This window comes from Myotis yumanensis, unplaced genomic scaffold (assembly GCF_028538775.1).
Source record: "Myotis yumanensis isolate MYYU_CA2020_CCGP unplaced genomic scaffold, mMyoYum1.0.hap1 SCAF_16, whole genome shotgun sequence".
NCBI lineage: Eukaryota > Metazoa > Chordata > Mammalia > Chiroptera > Vespertilionidae > Myotis > Myotis yumanensis.
Genome location: NW_027223767.1, coordinates 44,103,971 through 44,123,917, shown reverse-complemented (window position 1 = coordinate 44,123,917; position 19,947 = coordinate 44,103,971). Strand labels below are relative to the sequence as shown.

General features: G+C 59.7%; 1 protein-coding gene across 6 annotated transcripts in view; it reads left to right on the top strand.

Moving 5' to 3' along the window:
• The window catches only part of SRCIN1 (SRC kinase signaling inhibitor 1), a 64,090-nt gene that overhangs the window by 7,226 nt on the left and 36,917 nt on the right, over positions 1 to 19,947 (top strand). For all 6 annotated transcript variants that reach the window (XM_070392982.1, XM_070392980.1, XM_070392977.1 and 3 more), the window contains exon 2: positions 17,329 to 17,630. In XM_070392982.1, coding sequence (XP_070249083.1) covers positions 17,329 to 17,630 — 302 coding nt within the window. The remainder of the gene's footprint in view (positions 1 to 17,328; positions 17,631 to 19,947) is intronic.

Here is a 19,947-nt window from a genome sequence, read left to right as displayed (position 1 = left end):
TCCACCTCCTGAAGCTCAGTGTCCCCATCTGTACATTGGGGCTGATCACGGCGGTTTCCTCGCTGGGTGGGAACCAGGATTAAATGAGGTGCCACAGGCCCAGTTCCTGGCTCATGGTAAACCTTCCATAAGTACTAATTTCTCTGTCTTCATCTTCCTCCTCTCTATCCAATTGAATGATTGAATGGGAGGCCATTCTCCCTGGAGGAATGGGCTTATGTGAGAAAACCAGATTTGGGTTTTAGATCTCAGCCTGTCTGGGGCTAGGCCCCCCGCCCCCAACTTGAGTCTTCACTCTCCCCTATCCGGTGGCCCTCTGCCCACTCCCCACTCGCAACCCCCACTGCCGCACCCAGGAAGCCCTCTGGGGCTAGACGTGTTAGTGAGCATTCTTGATTTCTTCCCCTAGTCAATGTCTCAACATCTGGATACGACAGTTGTTTCTCCCTGGGGCGCCTGCGTCTTGGGTAATCGGTGGGAAAATTGGAACCATGAGATTGGCAGGGGGCTCTGCACATGCTGGCAGGCAGACGTGATGTGGGTGTGGATGGGTCTGGCCAGCCAAGGGTAACCCACAAGGATGCCCAGGCTACAGTATCTCCAGGCAGGACTGGTCCTAATGCTCCATGCCCCAGGATCAGAAGCATAGACAGATACTGGTCCTAATGCTCCATGCCCCAGGACCAGAGGCATAGACAGATACCGTAGTCCTCCCTGCGGATGCCTGAGACGACGGATAGTACCAAACCCTATATACTAGTATATTATGTTTTTTCCCTTCTTATCCATATCTATGATAAAGTTCAATTTATAAATTAGGCACAGTAAGAAATTAACCATAATAACTAATAATAAAACATAAGGACGCACTGAAAAAGTCACCGTGGGAATGACTTTGGGGCCTTTAGGAAGTACAATAAGGGTTACTTGCGCGCAAGCTCTGCGATACGGGACGGTGGGTCTGATACCGGGACTGCTGCTGTCCGGTGGGGAGCGGACACAGTGGCAACACTGGACAGAGGGAGGATTCGAGTCTTAGGTGGGACAGACAGGAGGGTTCGAGATCTCATTGTGCTGCTTGGGAAGGCGCGCAGTTGGAAACGCGTGCATTGTTTATTTCTGGAATTTTCCACGGAATATTTTCAGACTGCTGTTGACCACCGGTATCTGAAACTGCAGAAAGTGAAGCCGGGAATCAGGGGTGACTCTTGCAGCACGAGGGAGGGAGAGGACAGTTAGAAGGACCGCCCTGGAGGGCGAGAGGGGGCGGTTTGAGGGTCAGGCGGGTGTAGAGCAGAAGTGAGATACAGGGCTCCGGGCAGTTGGGGGCAGGGGTGCCATTTTCCTGCACAGCCCCTCTCACAGTGTGTGACTGCGTGTTGGGTGTGAAATAAGGCCTTTTCTGTTAGTCAGGGGAGGGGACCCTCCTCAGGGCTAGGGGCTGAGTGGGGCAGACTGGGGTCCCGGGGCTGGGAGCGGCTTGTGAGCGGAGCAATGCCAGCAGGCCTCCCTGACTCTGAACCCCCCCACCTTCCAGAACAGGGTGACGTCGGTGGGGGAGGCAGATGCGCCTTCCAAGGTGCTGTCATTTAGGGTCTAGTGTGGGCATCCCAGGAGAGAGCCGGTCCCATTTCCGGGAGGAGAACCAGCGTGTAGGCTGTCTGTCCTGGGGACCTCATTCTGGGGGCCCTGTGTTTTCCGTGTTGTCCTGCTGTCTGTCCTCCTGTCTGTCTCCCACCAGTGTCTGCCCCCTCGGCCCCTGTTCTTCCTCCAACACCCAATTTCTAGTCTGCCTTTCCCCTCGGCCCCCAGGGACCGCCAAAGGGACCGCCCCTAAGGCGCTGCCTGGCTGTCCCAGTCCCCACGTCCCCCATGGCCCAAGGCCCCTGCCCAGCCCACTTTGGGAGCCCTGCCCAGCCCCTTCCTCTCTCCAGCGCCTCTCCCCCAGCTCTGGGCATTCATTCACAACTTTCCTCCTTTCCTGTCCCTCACCCAGGGCTCCAGCGTGCAGCGGGAGGGAAGTCTCCAGGACTCTGCTCCCTCTGTTTAAAGTCTCCAGGTGCGTAAGCCAGGAGGGAGGCACCCCCCCCACCCTTCCACGCCCACTGCTCCTCAGCCAGGTGCCCCTCCCCAGCCTCGAGGGCCGAAGTGGGGGAGGGGGCCATCCCTGGTGGGCCAGACCTTCGCCAGGGGAGGGGACGGCAGAGACCTGACCCCGGGGAGGGCACCTGGCCTGGTAGAGAATGTGTCTGTGTGCATGTGTGCGCATGTGCGTTAGCGTGTGTGGCAAAGCTTCCCTGTAACGGGGGAGGGCAGAGGAGACAGGATCCCTCTGCCGTGGGGCCTGGTGGCCTTGGGGGAGGGCGTCAGGAGCCAGGGGCCCTTCTCCTGAGGGGAAGGAAGCCCATGGTCCAGCATGGCCAGAAGGCAGGGGATGGGAGGAGCTGGGACCTCGTCTGACCTCTATGCGTCTTTGTTCAGTGTATAGATACTTGTGAACCTGAGATCTCATTTCATTTCTTCAGTCCTTCGTTCATTCCTTCATTTACTCATCCACTCATTCATTCAAAAAAGAATTACTGAATGCCTTCTCTGTGCCGGGCACTGGGCTAGGCTCAGAGCCCAACAGTGGCCAATAGAGTTGAAGGGATTGTCTGCATTCACCAGCTGTGGGGCCTGGGCCTGTGGCCTGGCCAGCTGACTGTAGAGTGCCCGCCCCATCCCAGGGCTATGACTCTATGTCCACTGATGCCCCACCCGCCCCTGCTCCCTCTGCTGGCGGATGCTCTGTACCTTGTGTCCTCATAGAGTGTCCGTGACCCAATGACACCCTCTCGTAGTGTGCCCCCCCCCCCCCCCAAGCAAGCAAGCAGAAACCAAGTTCCCCTCAAGTCCATGGTGACCCTGGGAACTATGGGCAGCATTGCTGGGCCAGGACTGAGGCCAATTCAGAGGGCCCCTGAGAGCCCAGGCTGGGGGAGGGAGAATGGGCAGGGAGCCCACCCCCCACTTCTGTGCCAGGACCAGCAACCTGGAATCCTGGACTTGAGAGTCAGCCTGACCTGGGCTCCAAACCTCATTGAAGCCCTTTCCTCGCTGTGTGGCCTGGGACAGACCGCTGTCCCTTTCTGCGCCTCCATGTTCTTGCCGTAAATGGTGCCAGAACACCTACCAGGCTCATTGCTCAGAGGAAAGGAAAAGCAGTGGCTAGTCCAGAGCCTGGCCTGCGGCAGGGCCCGCCCAATGGCTGATTCCCTTTCTGTCCCTCCTCCCTGGCCCTGCCCTGCCCCGGGGCTGGGCAGGTGGTGCCCTGGGTACTGTACGGGTGCTGCCCTGCCCCCCCTTTGGGGGAGGGGCTGCAGAATCCCGTCTTGGTTGTTTGTGCCTCCACGTCCTCCAGGTCTCGGCGGCTCCCTGCAGGATGCTCTGGCCCCAATCCGGGCAGCAGCCTGGGGAGGCAGCCCTCCTTGCCACTGGGGCTGCCTCCGCCTCGATGGCTTTTTAATAACTTTGCTCGGAGACAAAATGCAGAGCGCTCGTTCGTCTGCCTCTTAATTAAAATTGCCGTTTTCCTAAAAGAGCAACAGTGCGGCTCCCTTCCCTCCCCATCCTCGCTGTTGCCAGGAGGAGGCCGGAGTGAGTAGCCACCTCGGCCCTGAGGCCTGAATGCTCCCCTCCTGCACCCCCCCTCTTTGGAATCTTTCCACAGGCAGGGGCTCCATACCTTTCAAGACTTACTTTCTACATCTGTAAAGAGGGGTGGCAACCCCGTCCTGCTTTTCCACCCGCAGTGGAATGAGACGTCGGTGGGTTTTGGACAAGGGCTGTGAAGGGTTGTTAGAGTGACGCCTGGGATGGGGGTGGGGAGGCATCCGTGGAGGTGGACACAGTGGGTCCGCCCCTCAGTGTGGACGCTGGTTTCCGCTAGAAGAGACCTTTGAGCTCCCTCTGTGGACTCCGAAAGAGAAGGGAGTGGAGGGTGGAGGGTTGGCAAGGGGTCGGGCTCATGTAGTGTTGCTGAGTTTGGGGGGAAAAGTCATCCCTAGTAATAATGCAAATACTAACGACCCATAATATATGAGCCAGAGATGCTACATTAAGCTCTGTCCATGCGTTAGTTCATTTCATCCTGACAGCCATCCTGTGAGCGCTATGCTCTTGTCGCATTAACAGGGGAGGGGACAGACACCAGGGGTTGAGTAACATGCCCAAGGTCACACAGATAAGCCCTCACAGCAGCCTCAGCCCTCCTCCTCCTCCTTCCTCCCACCTTTCTCAGATCTAGCCTCACTCCCTCATGCTGTATGTAGAGCGGTGCACCTTCCCCTCACGTCTGCGCTCCCACAAGCAGGGTTCATGCCACTGAAAATTAACTGTGAGGTTCAACTCATCTTCCTCCCCCAACCCCATCCCTGGTTCTGTCCCTGGGGAGACTCAGGAGTAGGGGTGGCAGGGGGAGGGGGGACTGGACGTTAGAGAGTTCCCACGTGCAGAGCTGCTTTGGAACAGACCCGCAGAGGCAGGGAGTGACTCAGTGGCTGGCTCGGTTGTGATAGCTGCTTGGTTGTGAGACGGGGAGGTGGTCTTACATCATAGCTCCACCAATAAGACCGCCCAGGAAAGCATTCTGGAGGGTTCTGGAGAAGTGGGAGGTGCCCAAGCCTGGGGCCTGGAGACCTAACAGCAGGAGGGACCTCCTGGGACAGCTTTGTCTCCAGAAGCCGTTGCTTCTGTGAATCCTCTTCCAGGAGCACCCCCACATCGCCACCTCCCATTCCTGCTCCTCCTGTAGCTCCTGAAGGGCCCCTCCTGCACCCCCTCGGCCGCCTCGTGAGCTTCTCCAGCACCGGGTCACATCTCTCGTGGCCATTGGCTCTGGATACCACAGCCTACTAGTCCAGGTTCACTCTTGGGGGCAAGACACGGTGAAGCAGTGGGTGAGGACAATAGGGAATGGTGGGGACTGTGGTGAGGACAAGACCACATGTGCCCCTTAACAGCATTAAAATTCAAAGAAAACAAAGCAAACCACCACGCGCCAAACAAAATGCCCGCGTCTCCGTGCAGCCCGAGTGTGATCCTTGCTGAACTGTGATTGATTTATCTTTTTTTAAAAATATATTTTATTGATTTTTTACAGAGAGGAAGGGAGAGGGATAGAGGGTTAGAAACATCGATGAGGGAGAAACATGGATCAGCTGCCTCCTGCACACCCCACACTGGGGATGTGCCCGCAACCAAGGTACATGCCCTTGACCGGAATCAAACCTGGGACCCTTGAGTCCACAGGCCAATGCTCTATCCACTGAGCCAAACCGGTTAGGGCTGATTGATTTATCTTGGCATCCTCACACGTGGCCCAGCACATAGTGGATGTGTACTAATCGTTTGCTGAGTGAATACGTGATCGTAAATGTGCCAGGAGCTGCACTAGAGACTTTACATATTTATTTCTTCCCGTCTCCCCAAGGCAGACACGATTTCCCCCATTTTGCTGTTGAGGAGCCTGACAGCCAGAAGTACAATGACTTGTGCAGGGTCATGTGTAGGGGAAGTGGCCGAGGCAAGACTTGAGCCGTGGCTTGCTGTGTCCTTCCCACTCTGTTTGGTCATGGGTGTGTGTACATGTGACACGTGACACATGCATTCAGTGCCCGCCCTGGGTAGCAGGGAGGCTAGTAGCCTCCTGGCTGGCATGCATTGCCTGTGGGTAGGTAGGGTTGAAGGAGGTGGGGCTGCAGACGCAAGGCGGGAGTAGACGCCCCTCACTCCAGTGCACCCCTCCCCCCTCAGCTTCCGGTCTCATCCCCGCAGCCTGGGGATGGCGGCGTGGTGACAGGTGCCGAGCTGCAGCGATGACAGCGCTGCTGATTCCCCCATAATTACTGTCTGATGAGACGCCAGAATTAGCCACCGTGTGAGCATGGGATGCAGACACAGGGCACAGTTAGGGAAGCAGCCAGGGGTGGGTGTGGGGAGCCTCTCGGTCCCCGCCTGGGCCCTCTGGCAGCAGGGCAGGGTTGGCACTGGGGAGGAGGAAGCAGGTTGCCGGGAGGAAGCACTGTGTGGTTAACGTGCCTCAGACACTCTCTTGTGGGCTGTGGTTTCCAGTGCTCACCGTGCGGCTGGGCTATACCCCTGAGATGGCTGGCAGCTGGACAGGGCATCCAGGGCCTCAGGCCACGAACCAGAGAATGACGGGCAGAGCAGCCTGCCCACTCAGACTCCTGGGCACGCTCTTTGGTGGGGCTGTGGGGTTTCTTGCTGGGGCTGTGAGGGGCATAGCTGTTAGGAAGGGGCTACAGCCCAGAGCAGACTCCTTGACTCACACTAGCAAAGCCAGGCACTGGGGCCGATGGAAGTGCCTGGAAGGAGCAGGCAGGGTCAGGTGACCTTGCCGGGAGAGCCCCCCATTCCAGGCAGCAGGAGTCCAGTTGGCCCCTGAGGCCTGAGGTCAGGGGAGGCCCGAGAGCGAGGCGCAGGAGGCAAGGAAGGAACAGTCTGGTCCCAGAGCAGGCTGTGCACGCCCTGGGCATTTCTCGTCCCTGGCACACACGCTGGGGGCAGGGAAGGGCTGGCGAGGACAGACCTAGAAAGGGGTCATCTGGGCGGCTCGGACATCATCTGGATCATTGGAGTTGTTTTGAGGCCGCCAGCTAAGAGGGGTGGTGACAACAGGGGGCTCACCCAACAGAGGGCAGTGCAGATGGCTGGGCTCGGGGACAGGAATGAGGCCGTGCAAAGAAGGACCCGAGGTGTTGGGCTCAGCAGAGAACCTGTGGGTTCAGGACGCTCCGTCTTCCTCCGAAGGGAGAGGTGGTGTCCCCGGGGCCCTGTGAGGGCCGTGGACACAATGCTGCCTCATTCTAAGGAAGCAGGAGCCCCACCAGATGATCGGTGCCTTGGATGTAATGAGGTCTCCGTTCCTGGAGGTATCCAAGCCCTGGCTGCATGGTGTTCCTGAAACAGGGAGGACTTGCAGTTCTCCTGTCTCGGCACAGCCTGGGAAGACTGTATCCAGCTGAGGGGTGAGAAGAGGGCCTGGGCAACCAAATGCACCTGGGCTTCCGCGGCCCCTCCTCTCTCCCCCCGCCCCCCTCGGCGCCCCCCCCCCCCCCCCCCCCCCCGTCCTGGGGAAGGGTCCCTTCGGCTCTCCCAGTGAAGGCCTCCTTGGAGAGGAGGGGCTGAGGGCCTCTGCTTTCAGGGAAGAGAGTTGTCTGCGTGCTCCCTTCTCAGGGAGTTGGACGGAAGGAGGAGACGCCAGGGGCTCTGGCTCAATGGCTGGGACGAAGGCTCAGGGATGCCGTGGTGGCGGAATCAGCATCTTCCCCAGGGGCAGCCGGGTGCAGGGAAAGTAGGGGGATCTGTGCTGAGAACCCCCACAGCTGAGATGAGGCTCCACTCTGACGCTGGACAAGTCCCCCCTTCCTGAACCTGCGCTTCCTCACCTGTAGGGTGGGGAGAGCAGCTCCCCAGGGGACTGAAATGGAACGATAGTGGCTTAAGAGCCCTGTAGACTATCATGACTGCAGGGGGCGGGGGGCGGGGGGTAGGTTTCGGGTCTTTTGCAGACAGTTGGAAGGGGAGACTTTATTTCTCCCCTGCCTTCCAGCTTGTGCTCCACCTTCCCGGATCCTGGGAAGGTTCTGGTTGGACAACAGGGAGAACTTCTGAAAGCTGCCCTTGCTGTCGGATCAGGCTTCCCGGGTCAGCCTGGACCTGGCAGGAAGTCCGCTGAGTCTCCCCCTGCCTTCTCCGATCTCAGGGCTGTCTTCCTCCTGCTTCCTGCAGTCTCCCGGAGCACTGACCTTGACATCCTACATTCTTGGTTGGCATGCTGGGCGGTGGAGTAATTAACCCATGAGCTGAGGGCTGAGCCCTGCCCCTCACCCTGCAGCAGCAGGTGGGAGCAGGCCACAGGCACTCTGGCCCCTCGCTCTGGGGGAGGAGCCGAGCTCTGTAGAGGCAGGACGTGGGCTGGGTGCCGGCCGAGCGGAGCATCTCAGGCCCTGGCATTGCCTTGCTGGTTAAACATTGGTCAGAGTGGAGTGGCCTTGAGGTCAGGTCAGCAGGCCCATCCGTCTATTTCGAGACAGAATGTAAACACTGCAGGAAAGAAACTCTGAACTTGACAGAGTAGGAGAGGGGCCCAGGACGCTGCCTTCCGAGGGTCAGTGGGGTCGCCACAGTCTGGCACGCAAGCTGCAGAGGCATTGACCTGGCGCTGGATGGAGCTCCCGGATGTGCTGCGATCTCTCGGGGCGTCTTAAATATACGTGACATGTGGGCCTGGGCCCAGTGCCTCGTCGGTCCTGGTGGCCTCTGAGACGAGATGGCAGAGTGGTGAGTCAGGGGGGGCGTCTGTGCCGTAACCCCAGCCCTCCCAGGCCTGGGGGTGCCCCTCTGCACGTAGATGCCTGTGGAGGGCGACTGCGCGTATGGAGATGAGCATGTGCTGGGCAGGTGGGCAGGTGCCACCGTGCCCAAGTGTGACGATAGACGTGTGGGTGGGCGGACGTGTGTGCCTGCGTGTGTGAGCGACTGGGCGTGTGCGGGAATCTGGAGGCCGCAGGACCCTGGCCATTCTGGTGACGGAGGGAGCTGTCTGGGTGCTGGCAGAGAACTGGCCTCCTAGAGGGAGCCTGATCCCATGTCGGGTGGTGTCGCTGAGGAGGCTCCTGCCCAGCATGTGAGGCCCTGGGTGACCACTGGGTATGGACAACACTTCCCTGGGAGGAGGTGGGGTGGTGGGTGGGCCTTCTACCCCTCACTTCCAACAGACTGGGGTCTCTCCCGTGGGAACAGGATCCCTCCCTCTGGGCAGGTTAAGGGACACAGGAAAGGTCCCTCGCCCACTCCCACTGCCCTGGCCTTAGCCCCTGGGAGAGGTGGCAGAGCTGGGAGGACGGCGCCTCCCCCCTCTTCCCACGCTCCGGGGTTCACTCCTTCCCTTCCTGCGGCCTGTGTTCCTCTCTGCTGCCTCTCTGAGGAGATGCGCAGCTGACAGGACACCTTCCCGGGCGCGTGATGGTAGAGATGCCACGCGGGAGCTGCTTGTGAGCGCGGCGGCTCCGTGTGGGCACCCGCCAGCCAGCGCTGTCCCCAGCTTTTCCAGCAAAGGCTTCAGACGGGGTGACATGCTCCCCTCTGCAGTTCCACCCCCTCCCTGCCCAGGAAGCCAATTAGCCAGATCTTCTTCATTAGTAGCTAAAAATCAAAACCCCACAGTCCTGGGTCTGATCACTTTCTGACGGGAGGGAGAGGAACTCAGGCAATTGGGTATATCAGGCAATTGTCCCCCTAGCTCGCTCCCTAGGCCGGTGCCTCCGTGCAGTGTGCAGCCTATGTTCCTGTCCGTGTTCCTGTCTTTAAAATCCAAAACCAAAACAGATGAGAGGACTGAAGTTCGGACAGGCTGCTGACCTGCTCAAGATTGCACATCTAGTCGGTGGCGGAGCTGGGCTTGACCAGAGCTTTCTCGGCCCCCCATTCCGGGGTTCTCGGTGATGCCATGGCCTGGTCTGCGTGGGCAGGTGTGCAGGGAGAGAGGGAGGTTGTGCTTCTGAGATTCTGGTCCAGGGGCCGGCTTATTGGCTCTTTTGCAAGGAGAAGCGTCGTTTCTGAAGAGTGTGGTGGTCAGGACACGAGGCGGGGACCCTGATTCTGAGTGGCCTGGCTGGCTGGAGATGCCACACCGGGGTGTGGCTGGGCTGTGACCACCAGCCAGCTCTCTCTTTTGGGCCCAGGGTTCTGTGGCCGTTTTCCGCCTCGATGCTGATTCCTCCCGAGGGGGTGTTGTCTGTGCCCTCTGGGGGGCTGCCGCCAGGGGAGGGGCTCCTTTGGCAGTTCTTTCTGGGAAGTGACATCGTGGGCGGAAAAGTCCTTGTCCCTGGGGACCGGACGCCTGGATCCCATTGCTGGCTCTGCCGACAGCGCCTGTGTGACATGGTCAGGTGTGCCCTCTGCGCCTCGGTTTCCTTCCTGCGAAGGGCGTTTGGCTGGAGGGAGCTTGGTTTTGAAGATAGGCAGAGAGAGAGGTGAGCAGAGCAGTCTCCAGACCTCAGGCTTCCCCGCCTGGGAGACAAGCGCGGAGGGTCAGAGGGCGCCTGTGCCTGTGGCCTGTGTACGTGGGGGGAGGGGGGCAGAGGCCCAGGGAGAAGAAGCCGGAACCCCACAGCCCTGCAGAGCCAGGCCGCAGGCGGGGGCGGTGCTGAGGCCCGGCCTGCTCCTGACCTGGCTTGTGGGTCCGCTCACCTCGCCCCGCACGGCAAGGCCACTCAATCCGCTCGGAGTGGTACCTCTGCCCTCAAGGAGGCCCCAGTTGGAGGGAGCCCCCTGTCTAAAGAGGTAAACGGGGGCCTCACCCTATCGCCCCCAGAGAGGGGCGCAGGCCCTGCTCTCAGGGACGGTCCAGTCTGAGGAGGCGGCAAGGCTCGGTCCCCAGTCTGATGGGCGGAACGTGCGTCACCAGCCAAGGGTCACTGTCCTTTTGCCCTTGTGCCTTGCCTGCCGTCCCCACCACTGCGGTGCCCGGGTAGCGGGTGGTCCCTCCCGGGGAGATGGATGTGCCCATTTGGGTGAAGAAGCCCTGCCTGGGGGTGCTCGCTCTGAGCAAGTGGACAGAGCCCGCTAGGGGTGGGAGACAGGGAAATGCTGGCGGCACCTGGCAGGGACAGGCCCACACCCCCAGGGCACCAGCACCCCCTCCCATTCTCTCCCTGAGGAAAGCCCCAGAGGCTCTACGGGGAGTCCCCCCCACCCCATACCCCCTGCTTTCCATGCAGCAGCTCCTCCCAGGCAGGTGAGCTCTCCCTCCCCCAGCCCTGCAAGGTCCTTTAATTAGATTCCAACTCGTTTACCAACTAAGTGGCCTTCCGTGGGCTTTAAATCTGTGCAAATTGGTTTGTATTTTTCTGCCTGCATGAAGCTCTGACTGGCAGGGCCCTGCACTCTCCCACTGGGTCTCCTAGTGGATACCCAGCTTCCCCGGGGGCTGGGGGTAGCAGGGCTTCCTGGGCATGGGGTGGAAGAGGCCAGAGGGTCACAGGCCACAGCCCTGTTCTCCTCCTTCCCCCCACCCTACCCCAGCTCTGAGGAAGGGAGTCCACGTGGTGACTCATTAAATCACTCAGCCTCCCTGGGCCTCAGTTTCCCTTGCCATTCCCAGTGGCTCTGCGGATTAGTGCCGGGTCTGGGGAGGGGCGTCACGTGTGTCACCAGCCAAGGGTCGCCGGCCTCCGATGCCCTTGTGCCTTGTGTGCCTTCCCCACCCCTGCGGTGCCCAGGTAGTTAGGGTCCCTCTCGGGGAGATGGGTCCCATCTGGCCTCTGCCCATTTCTCTGTCCTCCCTCTCACACTTCAGGGGGAGGGGAGCTGGCCTTCCCCGGGGACCCAGTGATGACAGTTCGCTCTCAGTCACCAGGAAGTCACCTTTATCGTCTAACCATCTCCTCCATGCCTTTAAGTCAGCTGCCTTTCCTCCCGGCCTCCCTCCCGGGGTTCCCCTTCCCCATCCTCTCTGCCTCCCCTCCCGGCCCACACAGGCTCTCCTGAGGTGGCTGACATGCAGGGAGGTGGTGCTGGGTTGTGGGGAATGTGGAAACATGGGGGGCAGGTGTGGGGTTTCTGCACCCCCTCTGTGCCAGGCGCTGGCCATGAAGCCCTGTCCCTAATTCTCAGTCCAGCTGCCTCGTCCTCTCTGACTGCCCTTCCCTCCTGCCCACCCCCACCTCTGAGGCTCCGGTTGGAGTGACGGGGAGACTCAACAGGGCGTTGGGCATTAGCAGTTTGGGGGGATATTACACAGGAATGTTTACAGGAAGGCAATTGCCCGGAAAATGACTTTGGTTGCTGTGGCATGGGGTGGAAAAGATGGTTTTAGCAAACAGACACAGATGGGCTTCTGCTCCGAGGACCCACAGACAGACAGCAGGGACGGAGGGGCCTGGGCACACAGCAGCCCAGAGCCAGGGCCCCCAAAGACAGCGGGTGGGGCAAGGGATGAGCCCCTCACCTGGTCCAGGTGCCACCCAGAGCCTCTGCCAAGCGTGACCTTTGGCCTCTGGCCTCTGACCTCCCAGCACACTGTGCTTCCTGATGCAGCAGGCACCCCGCTGGATGAAGTTGTCAGGCTCAATCGATGGTGGCAGTCGCCTCAGGGCTCCTCCTGGGTGACTTGGGCTCCTCTTGCTTTGGCTGCAGACGGCGGGACAGGGGGAGCCTCGAGCTGCAAGTACCTGTGTTTGGGCGAGGCACTGCGGGGTCTGCGCCAGGCCCCCCACCCTTCCGGCAATCTCCTCGCACCCCTCCCTTTGCCCTGCCAGGGGGCCGCCTGAGCTGGTGCTTCACCCCCACCTCTGCCCAGGCAATGGGCGGGGACACACCTGTAGGCCTCTCAGCTCCCCACCTCCAGGGAGAGGGAGACGGGGACCAGAACTCCAGGTCTTGAGCTTGGGGTCCTCGAAACAGGGGCCCCAGAGTCCTTTTCTCTCTCCGGTAGCCTGTAGCTCAGCTCTTCTCTCTACTGTCCCCCCTTCCTCTCTCTTCTCCCCTCTCCACTCCCCTCCTCTCTTCTCCACATTCTCTTCCTCTGAAGATGATGTCATGTGTGAACATTGCCCCTGGGCAACCAGAGTCAATGGGGACATCGGGTCAAGATGCAGGTGGGGCTGGGCTTGACGGCTTACCAGACGGTGTCACTAAGACTTAGGCGCTCTTAATTCTCACCGTGAGTTACAGTGATCTCATGTACTAGAATGCAGTGGAGAATAAAAATAAATCGGGCTCATAAATAAACATGAAATTTGGAATCGGTGGAACAAGTAACAATGTAGCCCTCTTCCCTGCGCCTTTTCCTGCAGCCGCCACTGGGGGGCGCCCACCCCTTCCTGATCACCCCAGGCTTGGCTGTTCCCTCCCCGCTTGCCCAGGCTGGGCGGGCTGAGCTGAGGGTGACCGGAGCCCCCCTGCCCCACCTTTCCTCCCCCTTATTCTGACCTGGATTTCACCAGTCCCCGGCATCTTCCCTGTAGCTTGAATCTCTGACTCCAAAATGATGGTCGGCCTTGGACACTAAGGGTCCTTGGAGAGATGGCGAACCCTCCAGCCCCAACTTATCTCTCAGGCTGCCCCCGCCTCCATCCCTCAGAGACCTTCAGTCCCAAGAGTCCGCCCCTTCCCCATGTACCCCAGCTCAGCTCCCCTCCTTCCAAACCTTCCCCTTCCTTCAGAGCTCTCTGCCTCTGCCTTTCCACCTGAGTCCTCCAATTCCTGTGTCCCTGCCCTGGTAGAACCCGGCCCTGCTTACTCCCTCAAGGCCTCCCTGACCCCCCAAGACCCCTGCCTGGACAGACCCCTCCCCCTCCCCCTCCCTGGTCACTGAACAGGAAACATCAACCTGCTCAGGCTGTGGTCCCCAGAGCCTGCTGCTTGCTAGATTGGAATCGATCTCCGGGACTCTTGGCTGGGCTGCTCAGTCTGGGAGGGTCAGGGAGGCTGTGAGGACTTGGTGTTGGCTGGAGCAGGTCAGGGGTAATGAAATGGGAAGGCTGTCCTGCTGGGGCCCAACAGCTCTGTGCCAGGAATGTCTTTAATTCAAAACAAAGTACTTTCTCCTCCGTTGTCTCTCCAGCTCCTCACTCAGCACCGTGGGCAGGGTTTAGAGGTTAACACCCCATTTTACAGATTAGGGGCCCAGGCTCCCCGAGGGAGGAGGCATGTGGACAGACCCACAAGTAAATGAATGGCTAACCCTAACCCAGGGTCCCTCAAGGGAGGGGCTGACTCTATACGGGGTGGCCCTGGCCCTGGTTTTTCCCAGCCGTGCTCTCACTTCAAGTGCCTGGGCCCGAGCTCCCAGAGGCCTTGTCCTAAGAGGAACAGGAAGGCCCCTCAGCCCAGAAGCGCAGGCCAGTCCTCCCAGTCCACTGGGGCCCTGCAGAAAGCAGGGGACATGCACAGGGCAGGGGGCTAGGATGCTGGGCTACGCAGGGGCCTCGCCTCTTTCCCCAGCTAGTTTCTGTCTTCAGATCTGGAGGAGCAGCTCTTCTGGGCCCCGGAGGGCACACGAGAGTGGAAACCTGTCCCAGTGGGCCTGTGTGCGTCCAGAGCGCTGGGAGGGCCCGGCAGGCCTGGCTGTCGGGCATTGGGAGAGGTCCCTGCGGCTCAGGCAGAGCTGGGCAGGACTCTGGACCCGGCTCCAGCAGCAAGGCCGTGGCAGGGTCTGCTCCCGCCTGGGCAAAGAGGGGGCTACGGGTGTCCAGGGTCCTTGGCCACAGAGGCCGTCTCCTGCTCTGCTGTACCCGATGAGGTTGCAAACCGCCAGCTAGTGCTGAGGGTGAGTGGAAGAGGGGGGTTTGGGGCCACAGGAGGTTCAGCCCCCTGGGTCTGGGCTATTTCTTCAGGGCCCCTCCTTCTCCCAGATGATTATTAGGGTGATAGTAATCATCCACAGTCACTGGTCATCCTGGGTGGCCACCAGCTCCTCGAGGGTAGGTACTGGGTCAGGGTTCCAGCCTCGCTCAGTCAGGAGCCATCTTCAGGAGTCTCCTCCCTGTCAGGGAACCTTTGCGCTGTATTAACTCAATATGGTTTTCGTTAGCTCACTTGGAACTTAAATACATTTACTTGGAAGGAAACCTTCTCTCTCTGCCACCCCAGACAATGCTAGTCATGAAATCAGTGGTCGGGCCTTCTAGTTGGGGTTTTCCTAATCCTTATGCAAATAAAGGCAAAACGATTAAAGTATAAAACAGTGCTCCTCCCAAAACCATCTCTTGTGTATCTGGACCTCATTCTGGGGAGCACAGCAGGGTGACTGTGGTGAGAGGGACACACGCCCAGGGGAAGAAGGAGGGAAAGACTCCAGACCCAGCGCCAGGGGAGAGACATCAGGTAAATAAGAAAGAGCCCCTGGCGGGGGAGGCGGTGTGTGTGTGTGTCCGTGTTCCATCAATAACAATTGTCACATGTCAGGAAAGTGTGGTGGGAGGGGGGAGGGGAGAACTGATAGGGGTTGGGGTCAAATCTGGCCTCTGGTCATGTGACTTCTCTGACCTCGGTAGCCCCATCTCTGAAATGGGACCACAGTAACACCCCCTGACAGGGGTCCTGGGAGACTCCTGGGCTGTGATGACAGCAGACCCTTGGGAGCTGTGGGAATCTGTGTCCATAGAAGCCGGTGTTCCCTTGGTTTTGGTGTGAGGTGCCGGGTCCTCTTGGGCTCTGTCCCTCAGATCCACACGCCTCAGACGTAGCCCAGGGAGGTGTGGGTGTGTGTGTTGGGTGCGGGCTGGCTTTTCCTGAAAGTTGGCCGAATCTCCTCTCTCCCTCTTTGCTGCACACGAGGTGACGGAGGCCTGGCCACAGGCCTGATGAACTGTGGTGTGTGGAGGGAGGGGGCTGAGGGGCTGGCCTGGATGGAATCTGGCTGGGTCCCCTTCAAGTCGGCCCCTTGAGGGGGTGCATGTGTCTGCTGCAGTGCCTGACAGTCCCAGACCAAGGCTATATTTGGGGGGTCCTGTTTTGAGGCTGGTTGGTTGTGGGGTTGGGGGTGTGCCGGAAGACTGTGCTGGCCTCCCAGTGCGGTTGACTTCTGGGGGTGGGGAGGGCAATGTATTTCATGCCCAGGAATATGGCCGAGGTAAGCCCCAGCAACTCCTGCCACCCCTGGAGCCCTCTGGAACCACTGCCCCCTGCTGAGCTATGGGAAGGCCAACATTGAGGCTTCAGGGTGGGAGTCTGCAGGGCTAGGCCCGGGGAGGCCAGTGTTATAATGTACCCTGCGAATCACAGAAGGACGTCTCAAGAAGTCGAATTAAAGAGTCACATTTATTGCAATCCGGGACTATGAGGGGCCATTCCCCAAATCTCATAGTATCAAGATGGTCGCAGCTCCAGGGTTATATAGGCAAAAAATCACAAAGGTATTGATTACATCTCAAGATTTGGAATGAGGAACCTGGTTTGCAAAAAAGCAGTTTCCAGAAGCAGAAGCAGCATGTTAATTATAGTTTTGGGTCTCGGGGTCACTGAATTGACAGAAACACGTTATCTAGAGCCCTGGGTCTGGAATGAGGAACTTGGGTTAAACTTAGGCATGTTATCTAAATGACGGTTTGGGGTCTCTGGAACACTGAGTCAACAAGGACAGTTAACTGGAGCCCTCTGACCTTGGGATAACTGTGCTGTCCTTCCCACGTGGAGGAAAAATGTGCGTTCTAAGACCAGTATGGCCACTACAAATGGGATTTCCCATTACAATCAATAGGGTATTCAATCGAATGGGATGATTTATATAATTCAGAAAATCAAAATAACCTGTCCGTTGTTAAACAAAGCAAATAGGTACCATACTTCACCAGGGGCTCAGGGCTGGTGAACATGTGGGGAAGGGATTCAGAGCTCTTTCTGGGACCTCAACCCCCGGCCTTCTCATTTTCCTCGTTTCTGTGCTGTCCTTTGTCCCCTGTAGGTGTTGAACTTGTGTGTGTGTGTGTGTGTGTGTGTGTGTGTTGGGAAGAAAGGGCGGGGAGGGCCCCAGGAGGGGGGCTTGAGCTGTTCTGTCTGCTTTCTTTTTCCTTTGAGTTTACCCCAAACCCACCGCCCCCTGTCCTCTCTGTGCCCAGCCTCTCCTGTCTGTCCACCTGTCTGTCTCTGGGAAGGGATGGGAAAGAGGGTCCCATGTCTCAGTCCCTGGGCCTCCATCTCCTTGGGAAGCCCCGAGTGTGACCTTTGCCTTCATGCCCCGCCCCCACAGGTTCTACTTCCGGCCCCTTCCCAGGCCAACCCCCAGCCTCTAGGACAAGAGTGTCCGGGACATGCTAGTCTGAGGGAGGAGGCTGCCACCCCCACCTGTCCAGGAGGCATGGGAAAGGAAGACAGTGCAGGCTCCTTGCTACACCTTTCAGGAAGCGCCTCAAAGGAACCCTCTTCCCCCACCTGTGCAGCCTTAAGGAGAAAGGGGGTGTGGCTAGAAAGCTGTCCAGACCCCCAGCTTCCACCCTCTTTGGCCTTAAAGGACAGCACCTCACCTGCAGTCATCCCTCCAGCCCCCCCCCCCCACCCCGTGGAAGAGCAAGAAGCTGGACCTGCCCTTGCTCTCCACCCTCCTTGATGCCCCAGGCTCCCTTTCCGCCCCCACCCCCACCCCCTGCTCCTTCTGTCCTCTAGTTGGGGCTGGGCAGCACCTGCCTCACCCCAGGTGCCTCTCGGCCACCCCAGGCCTGGCCCGCCCCGCCCCGCCCCTCCCCATAGTGATTCCGGTTGGGGCTGGGCAGCCCCAGGCCCGGCGCGCCGTGACCCCGCCGTGTCCCCTCTCCCCTCCCGCAGATCCCGAGCGGAGCAGCCCCCCCATGCTGTCTGCGGACGATGCCGAGTACCCGCGGGAGTACCGGACCCTGGGGGGCGGGGGCGGTGGGGGCAGCGGGGGCCGGCGCTTCTCCAACGTGGGGCTGGTGCACACGTCCGAGCGCAGGCACACGGTGATCGCCGCGCAGAGCCTGGAGGCGCTCAGCGGGCTCCAGAAGGCGGACGCCGAGCGCAAGCGCGATGCCTTCATGGACCACCTGAAGAGCAAGTACCCCCAGCACGCCCTGGCCCTGCGCGGCCAGCAGGACCGGATCCGGGAGCAGGTGAGTGGGGGCTGGCGGCTGGGGGCTGGCTGCCGCCCGGGGCGGGTGGGGGCGGGCCAGCTGGCGGGGGAGGGTCTGGCCCGTGCTCCCCTGCCCCCAGGCTCATTCCGATTCTCAGAGGTGAGGGGCGTCTGGGGCGGGAGAGTTGGGCAGTGGCCCGGTTGGCCTTTTCTGGAGCCTGGGGAGGGTGGGGATGGGGCTCCGCCTCCAGACCTCTGCCTGCACGGGACTGGGCACCTAACTCAGGCTGATGGGCTGCGCAGAGGGCAGGCAGGCACGCCTTGGAGGCCAAGGGCGCCCGCGGTGGGGAAGGAGGAGGGAACACCTTGGGGACTGACTGTTCTGAAGCCGAGGGTCCATCAGCGGCGGAATGGAGGCCTGGGGTCCGCACCTCTGTGCTGTGGCCCCGTGGGAACCTCACGAGGCTGGATCTGATGTGCCCCCGGCCTGGCAGGGACAGAGCCCTGAACTCCTGGGGTCTTCCCCCCCCCCCCCCCCCCATCCTTTCCCCCGGACTCGGTGTGACCTTGAGCGAGAGGCCTCCTCTCTCTGTGCCTTGGTTTCGCTCCTGCCATTAGTAAGGCTTAGAGAGGGGTTGGGCTCCTGCCTCTCATCCAGGGCCTGTCTGCTCTCCTTTCGATTTGGGGGTGAGGGGTGCTTCCCTTGTCAGCCTCCCCCAGACCCTTGGGTTCCTGGATGTATCTCTCCATCCAAACCTGGCCGTCTTGTCTGTAGGAAAGTTCTCTCTTGGTACCAGCCTTCTGCTTACAGCCCCACGTGGGTGAGGGGCCTGGGTGGCTGCTGAGACTCAGGCACTGTCCACTGTGGAGGAAGGGGCCGCGGGGAGGGTGCTCCCTGCCATCAGCATCCTCTCTGTCCAGCCTGGGGGTGTCAGTCCCCACTCCCTTGCCTGTCTTGCTCTGCCCCTCCCCCCCCCCCCCCCCCCCCTTTCCAGGCACTGCTGGGTGTGGCTGGGGAAGGGGAAGATGTCCCTACCCACTCACTGCAGGGGATAAGGACGCATAGCTCACTTCTGGTACCTTATCTGTCCCCTGACGTCACTTCTAGTTCTGTCCGGCTTTTGCTTTTAACCAGCTCCAGAGTTGTCCTGGGAGCAGAGTTCTGATTGGAATAGGGGGAGTCACAGATGAGGGAGATGTGGTCCCCACTCTCAGGGATCCCCCTCTGTTTGCTCCAGCTTGGGAAGAAGAAGCAGGGGCATTTGTGATCTAGATGGGGTGGAGGGATGGTTAAACCTAAATATGAGGAGCACAGTCATTGGGAGAGGGTTGGAGGAGGGTTGGGCAGCCCTGGTCAGGGGAAGCTTCCTGGAGGAGGAGGAACCTAAACTAGGTGTAGATGGATGAAAAGGACTGATGAGGCATCAGGAGGAGAAAGGTATTTTAAAAGGTGTTGGGAAGCGGAGGGGAGCATAGACTTGAGCAGAGCTGGATTGGGGACTGGCACAGAGGTCCACCTGGCTGGTGCAGAAGGCTGCGGGGCGGGGTCTGACTGGAAAAGTGGGGCCCAATGGTGGTAGCTAGAAGGGCTGTGGTTGTTTTTCAGGGTGAATAGGAGGGGACAAAAGGGTGGCTGGAGGCAGGAGAAGGAGAGGAAGAGTGTGTCATGGAGGACAAAGGGAAAAGATGGGGAGGGGGGTTGGGAAGAAGACTGAACAAGGCTTGTTTGCTGCCTTGGTCTAGAGGCAAAGACAGGAAAACCTGGGTGACAGGGAGATGTTGGTGCCTTGAGAGAACTGAGAGAATTGGGAGGGGAATTGGGGGGGTGGGGGCAGGAACAGAGAGAAGAGTTTGAGGAGCAGGTAGGGTGTTCACAGGATGTCTGTTAAACACTGTGCACAGCTCAAGGCTCTGAAGGGCCCACAGCTTCAGGAGCAGGGCTGAGCACGACCGAGTCGGAATGGAAGTGGGACCTGGTGCGTAGCCTGGCCACCAAGGCAGGATGGAGCCTGAGAGTGAAGAGGCCATGGCAGTTGGGGAAGTGGGGCCAGGAATAGTTCTGCACCTGAGGGAGAGGAGACAGGCCCAGCAGGAGGGCCCCCTGCACTTCCGAAGTCAGGAGGGATGGGGAGAGAAATGGCCATTGGGACCGGCCAGAATACTTGGGTCCAGAGGGGACTGAGAGCTCATGTCTTGAGGTGTGGTGAGCTCATGGCCAGTTTCAGAGGAGATGGGAGGTGGTGAAGGGACAGGATCCTTGGCTGCAGACCTGTCTGGGGAGGTTCAGCCAGAAAAAGGCGAAGACAGCCAAGGTGGCGGCCACAAGGGGCAGCAGGCCTGTGAGAGAAGATGTGGGT